The sequence below is a fragment of the Thunnus thynnus genome, chromosome 22 (genome assembly GCF_963924715.1).
Source record: "Thunnus thynnus chromosome 22, fThuThy2.1, whole genome shotgun sequence".
NCBI lineage: Eukaryota > Metazoa > Chordata > Actinopteri > Scombriformes > Scombridae > Thunnus > Thunnus thynnus.
This window is the reverse complement of record NC_089538.1, coordinates 7,802,876-7,810,664: the sequence shown is the minus strand read 5'-3', so window position 1 is coordinate 7,810,664 and position 7,789 is coordinate 7,802,876. Positions and strand designations below refer to the sequence as shown.

General features: G+C 35.6%; 1 protein-coding gene across 1 annotated transcript; it reads left to right on the top strand.

The window, feature by feature from the left end:
• Nucleotides 1-2,792: 2,792 nt before the first annotated feature.
• Nucleotides 2,793-5,292, top strand: LOC137175164 (layilin-like). The gene is made up of 4 exons (XM_067580871.1): nt 2,793-2,826; nt 3,691-3,920; nt 4,613-4,674; nt 5,040-5,292. The coding sequence occupies exons 1-4, from the start codon at nt 2,793-2,795 to the stop codon at nt 5,290-5,292; spliced, it is 579 nt and encodes a 192-aa protein (XP_067436972.1).
• The last annotated feature ends 2,497 nt before the right edge of the window (nt 5,293-7,789 follow it).

Below are 7,789 nucleotides of genomic sequence, written 5' to 3'. Positions count from 1 at the left end.
TTCCACATACAAGGAATTTGCATTGGTGTTGTGGTGCATAAGAATCAAAATATACACAAAAAATTAAGTAATCATAAATAATATAAAATAGAAATGAACGGTAAAATATGTCAAACATATTCTAAGTGAAAAGAGCTGGTACAAGTTTAAAGTTTAGAAGAAGAAAATGAAACGAAATATACATAATATTGACCAGGATCTGCTTGTCATGCAGCTCGTCAATGTCTCTTTTCAATTAATGAAACAATTCAACAATTTTCTTTAAATAAATTAGTTCCACACAGCATTTTAAACACATGTGCAATCATAAAATAAATAGAAGAATAGTTTTTGTGACAAAAGTGTATTATAAATATACTTCTTTATAGCCACTCCAGCTTACTGCCAATTTACTCACTTATTCACCTTTTCTATTTGTTGTTTCTGTGCAATTTCATAATCAGATATTTCTGGTGTCAGTGAAGGCAGCATCTGCCTCTGCTCCCAGTCCCCGTTATGCACAGGCGCACTGGCCTCCTGCAAGCAAGATGAGCAAGGTGTGTTTGTATAAGTGAGAGAGTGAGTGAGTATCTTGACAGTCTCATTATTCATTTTTCTATATTTGGATCACTCAACAAACCTTGGAGATGATGGGGGATAATTGCTCTTGATCTGTTACACACTGCTGTATTTTTACTCATAGCATTGTAATTTGTAATATTTATATTTGTGGCCTATCAAATACATTTATCATTGAATATGAGTAGAGTAGAGAATAGAGTATCTTCCAGAAATGATACATGTGTTACAATCATTGTGAATAAATAAGCTACTGCTTTCTTCTCTGACTCTGAGCACCCCTTGCTTGAATTAAATATAATTACACAACAGATGACACAAATATTGTATTAGACACTACCTACAATTTATGTGTTGACATCCAGATACCTTCAACAGAGTTATCACACATAAAAGACACATTAAAAATATAATATATGAATGTTTATTATTGTAGGTTTATGAAATAGAATTATGTTTTATCTGTAAATGATTCTGTCACAGGTCAGTGGTGTGGAGCTACTAGCAGGTGGACCAGAAAGTCTAACAGTAAAATGCGCTGTGGATCTGCAGGGAGCCAGCAGTTATTTACTGTACAGTTAGCATGTACCACCATGTCTAGCTCTCAGTTTGGAAGTTTGAGAAACATGTGTGCATTTTGTGCTCATGTACATGTACCATATACAGTAGTTTAGCGTTCATACCAGACATGTAATGACTGAATTCACTGGCTAAACAATTTCCTCTTGGCTACATACCACACCTCAAGTAATGACATAATAGCTGGTCATGTACTGTACTGTATGTATACCAGGAAGTGTAATGTTAACATTCATAAAGATACAAAGGTATCATACACTAAGTTACACTCTGAATAGTCTTGACAACTTTCCCAACAATTAGGGATTGTTGTTCAGAAACTTGATTCTGAATAGGAACTGGTACTAAATTTGTAAGAATCTGTAAGGTATTTTTAAGGTTGGCTCTTTAACTGTACTTGAAGAAACCAGGGAGCGAGATTAGCACATCAGAAAATGTGGCTTTGATTTAATTTATGATCATGCTGAGATCTCCTCTGCTCTCTAGTCAATGTTTGGCAGAGGGCATTGTTGAATATTTATTAGGAAAGTGGAATCAGGGACATAACATTTGATGTTGGCTGTGATTTGTAATGAAAAATGTAGACCTACACACATGAATGAGGAAACCTTGTAAACAAGGAACATTTTTTAGCTAAAGATAAGAGTGATGATGATAATTACTATCAGAAGGTCTCATGTTATCTACTTGCAAGAGATTTGCAGGGGAAATCCCTCAGTACTTGTAGGCATCGTCTTCCTCTAAGCATAGTGTTCATAACATTATAAAGGAGGTAAATAGTTCTTTAATCATTACCTCATACAGACTCAGATTTTTAGACTCTGACTCATTTATGTGTTGCAGGAGTGATTTCAGCATGGTTTTACTTCACCTGAAGGGTCATTTCAACAATATGAATTATAAAAAACAATATGAGCTTGGGTTTAGTGGGAAACTGTACTAAGCTGAATAACTATTAAGCTCGCATCAGGTTTGTAAAGAGGAAAATATTGTACTGAAATATTAATTTTATCCCTTTTTGGTGGAATTGCTGGTGCAAACACAATTTGGTTAAAAAATAATATAACAATAGAATAAAGTAAAAGTTAGCAGTAGGTTATCTGATTAGTAACATACATACAGTACAAGTGTGCATAACAGTCAACCAATAACATTAATGTGAATCAATACTTTTGACAACCAGAGGATAAAAGTTTTGCTCTGAGCGATGTTGCGTGAGACAGATGAAGACAAGCTCACAGAGTTGAACAGGTTGGGTTTGACCAGACTTGCATTCCTTTTCAATCACCGCATTTGAAAGAGGAAAAATGAAGACAGTAAACTGTCAGGTATAGCTTTTACTTCCTGATTCCTTCACCAAGGTGATACATACTTGAACACTCAGCAGCTGAGCACTGATAACCATCAAACAAGTATTTATCAAGCAGCACACAGTAACTGACAGTCAAGGGCATTTGATGTCTTGCATTTGCACAGGAGGCTTGTTAAAGAGCTAATAGTAAGTAGAATCAATAACTGTACCATAGTTTTTAGGGAAATGTGTTTGGGCTTTTAAATACTGGTACACATGCATATCCATTAAATCAAAAGTTCATGAGAAGAAGGATATTATCTTTTCAAAGGCATAGTTTCAAAGGTTTTCAAAGGTTTAACACATGGATTATGGACTGATCATCAGTGTGCTCACAGGTTGGTGCCTTTTGTTTGATTATTCTGACTGTTTGACTTTTTTAATCAGTCTTTCTCAGTGTTGTAGCCTACACACAGGGTTTTGGGGGAGGAATTCTCAGTACAGAAAAGTTGTTAAGTAGGGTCAATTTTTAAAATCATAGTTTTAAATGAAGATTATGATACAATGATTTTTATTTACAAAAGAAAGTCAACCAATAGGCAATATGTTAGGGAGAGAATATGTACATGTCTCAGCCTAAACATTTAACTCACTCTTGTTTTATTTAAAAAGGGGCTATGAGGATAAATAAAACACTTTTTTATCTCACTGTAGTCCAATGCTTTAACAGTTCGTGCACTCTGCTCTATTTCAGTTGGTAGTTGAACTGGTTCTTTTGTTATTATTGTCAGTAGTGAACACTGAACACTGATTTAGCTGGAAACTTGATCTGGCTCAAGACAAATTGTTACGGCATTAGACATACAGTCTTGTGGGGCTGTTTTGTTCATGTACAGTAGAGCATTCAATGTTTTCATTCACTACAGTGATGATACAGCTCACCGCAGTCAATTACATGGCAGACATTGTGGGGTAAGAGGGTTTCATTATAATTACAAATAAATGAGAAACTTAGATGTAAATCAATCACTGTGCCTCACTATGAACAATATACAAAAACATTTCAACTCTTTACAAAGTGCTGTTTACTGTTCTTCAAACAGATGAGTGAGTGTAATATCATCAGTGAGAAGGAAACTTAAAACTCGCAGTGATTTCCTTGAACCTGCATGATACATAGTTCCTCCCCATATTCACTATCAAAGAACAAATAAAGCTTCACCCTGGTAAGTGATAAAATAAATGAATATGCTTTGTTTTAGGAGCACTAGTCAGTGTTGCCTCTGGTCAGTCTCGTCAGTACTACTTTGTGAACACATCACTGAACTGGACTGAAGCGCAGAGCTTCTGCAGACAGGTCTACACTGACCTGGCCACCATAGAAAACACAGCTGACGTCAGTGCTGTTAACAGCATCACATCAAACTACACAGGCAAGTTCTCAATACTGGAATCAAGTACTGTACTGTACATTAACCATGCAATCATCTTGGTAAACTTGCCACAAATAAAGGCAATTATAAAATATTATTTGTAATGTTAAAAAAATGATAAATAGAGGAGACACAACATTCAGAACATATCAACTGATCAAAGTCTATTCAGTAAAATAATTTATGTTTTAAGTTATTTCTCACTATACTGCATATTGCAGTTGTTTCATAGAATGAAAATCTTTTTGAACAGGCGAGGCTTGGATCGGTCTCTATGATGACTTGGTGAACAGCTGGAGATGGTCCCTGAGTAACAGCAGCTTCTACGGTGAAGGAGAGACAGAGTTTAGAAACTGGAATACTGGTCAACCCAACGGTCTTGATGGGAAAGACCACTGTGTGGACATTTTTTATTCCTCTGGCAAATGGCGAGACAGGCCATGCAGCGAGACAAAATTCTTTGTGTGCTACAACGGTGGGTTTTCTAATCAAGTTGGAATTAACAAAGGTCCAAATAGATCTTCTATATGGCATTTGGCATGGAGTAGACATGAGCAATATTTTATCCCCCTTAATCCAGATCATCAGATCTTGCTACTTTTTCTTTCACTGACACTTCATGCATACATTGCAGCAATATGAGTATTTCCTACAAGTTCATCCTGACATTTTTTTTTTTACAACTAATCTCCATCTTTATATAACCAGGTATAGTAAATGGTACTCCATCCTTTGTTATGGTCACCACAAGTTTAAATTGGACCGAAGCTCAGAGATTCTGCAGGGAGAATTATGTGGATCTAGCCAGGTACAGTATGTCCTAATGAAGACTCTGAGACAAAGTGCACTGCTGACCCAACTACTTAATTTTTTATCTCTTTTGTTAATGAAATCAGGCTTATCTCATCAAAATTCAATTACATCACCAAACGCTGCCAAGGTGACCACAAGTCCTTAAAGTTTTCTACTTTTAATCAGTCAATTATATTGTCCATTTGGTTGAACAGATTAGCAAATATTTAAAATAACTACATAAGGCTCTATGATATATTCTCAAACAATTACTGACAATCTGTTGCAGTGTGCAGTGGATTCTTTTTTTGTATGTATGTCTGTCATGTTTTACCTCTTCAGTTATGCTCAATTTTGATATGCATATGCTACTGTTTCTCTTACAGTATAAGAAACCAGACAGAAAATGACATCATCACAAACCTGACGGGTGGGAACACTGTGTGGATTGGTCTTTACCGGGAAAAATTGTGGTCTGATGGGAGCACCTCTCTGTTTCGACATTGGGCCAGCTCGCAGCCCAACTCTCGCGCAGAGGAGTGTGTCACCACATCATTTAGCGACTCAGGACAGTGGTCAGATGATAAGTGTGCCTCCAGTTTTCCATTCATCTGTTACAAAACAAGTAATGCATCTTGAATCCTGCTCTCACATTTAGTTTCATTATTGTAATAAGGCAGCTTACGATATATTGTCAAACAATCATTCCGAAAATAACACTGCAAATCTGTTTGTCTAATCAAATTTACATGTAAAGAAGACAGTTTAACTTAGATTTGTGAATTTGTGTACATGGACAAGTCTGTCTAAAAAAAGGGAAGAAAAGCAGAAACGGGAAGGTTCTGTATTTTTACAGTTCTGATGTACAGCATAAATGAGGCTAATTCATCAGGCGATAATACAATACACATAAGCCTGTGGAAATCTCCACCTTGTTATATTGATAGCACAATATTTAAGAAGATAATGAAAGGACTTTGTTGTCTATGAGACGAATGCTTGCCATCAATAAAATGTTGTTAACAGGCACAAAACCTTAATCAAGTCATATAAAATGAATACTCTCATTTCAGAATACATTTTTCTGAACAAAAGAAAACACGAAAAGTTACTGTAGAAGAGATTGACTGTCCACTGTCTACACATACAGTAATTTCAAATAGAAACTGTATTATTTTCAACATTAATAACAAATATTAGTACATAATGTTAGCATGGCTTACTTAAATGTGTCTCAACAGTATTATACTGTTTGATGTAAGAAGGCATGCTGTAGATTACCTACAGTAACAAAAGTAAATTCATCAACTGATTTATAAGTGGCGATTGATTTTCATTGAGAATAGTGATTATGACATTGATATAACAGATCACGATGTACTATAGGTCAATATATGTGTTACAATACATACATGAAAAAGCTGATGGATTAGCAAATATGAAAAAAAAAAATTATATCATTTCATTTCATCTCTGTCTTGTATGTTGTCCTCTTTGTCTCAATTCCACCCAATGCAGAAATCTTCAGATTGATAACACAAAATGAAACCAGCATTACTCTGGAATGGAATAACACGAACATCACCGACGACGTGATTTTCCAGTTTGATGGTACAGAGATAAACATCACTGCACCAGATGGAGATGGAGCAGTAACTCACACAATCTCATCTCTCACTGCTGGAACTCAATACACATTCACTCTCTTCTCTGTGTTTGAGAACGTCAGAAGCAGTGGAGTGACCATTACTGCAGTCACTGGTGAGCTATTTCACACATTTACTGTATAATATATTATTTTAATTTATCTATTTTGAATCAGGCATAACACAGTTGTTCTGTCAATTAATTTACATAGTATATGACAACCTGATAGATAGTAAAAGATGTATTCAGATGTATGAATGGTTACCTAACTGTTCATGCATTAGCTTGAATTGTGGTGGCAGCGACAACCTAGTCAATGCCAGTTAGTAGCAGCCATAACTGTTAGCAACTGTAAACAGCAAGTATGGACAACAAGCAGTTAGCAGCAACAATATCATGTAATGAACCACATGTAGAACCTGGTGTGACAGGACGGTTAGTAGTATTTATTAGCAGTAATAGTAAAAGGAAACAACACATTAATAGAGTGACATTTATACTGACAGCTGTTTTGAATGGAATGAAACACTTTTTTGCAGCCAGTTCTTCCTTGATGAAATCAATCCCTGCTCATTTTCTTTTGCAGCTCCTCCAAACACAAACAGTTTGATATCAACAGGACAAGATGAGACCAGCATCACTCTGCAGTGGAATAAAGTGAACAACAATGTCAGCTTTATTCTCCAGTTTAATGGTACAGAGATAAACATCACTGCACCCGATGGAGTTGGAGCAGTAACTCACACAGTCTCATCTCTCACTGCTGGAACTAAATACACATTCACTCTCTTCTCTGTGTTTGAGAACATCAGAAGCAGTGGAGTAATCATTACTGCAGTCACGGGTGAGATATTTCATTTTATGAATGTTCAATCAAGCAATTGAGCAGGTCTTCACATCCACCAAATAAGATGCACAGTATTATGCTATCTATAATTTTTTTCCCAAAATAACATAATGTTACTTACGGAAGCCCTGAGAGGCAAATTAAAAAAAAATTCTGGTGATCCATTTTCTAAGTCTGATCTAGATTGTTTTCTGTGTTTATCTCTTCAGAACAGGAGAAAATATGATTTGCCAGGATAATCTTTCTAAGTTCCTTAATTTCTTTTCACCTTTGAAATAGATGGAAAAAAGTTTTGCCAGGTGATTTTTTTTTCTTTTTAGGATCATTTTTCTAAGTCATTCTTGTTGTAATACTCATTTCGGCCACAAGAGACTGAAGTTCACCACTACCCCATGTTCTAAGTGGGAATGAAAGCATTCATGTTTTCTTCCAGGTGACAAAAGAAAGACATGACAATAATGTTACATAACTTGTTAACACACAATATACTGTAGTTAACTTCTGTTCAGAGAGTATTGAGAAATTAAAACTCATTCAGAAGAAAACATGAATGCTTTTAGTCCAATTTCGAACATGGAGTAGTGGTGCACTTCAACCTCTTTTGGTCGAAATGAGTATTACAACAAAAAGCACCAACACAAC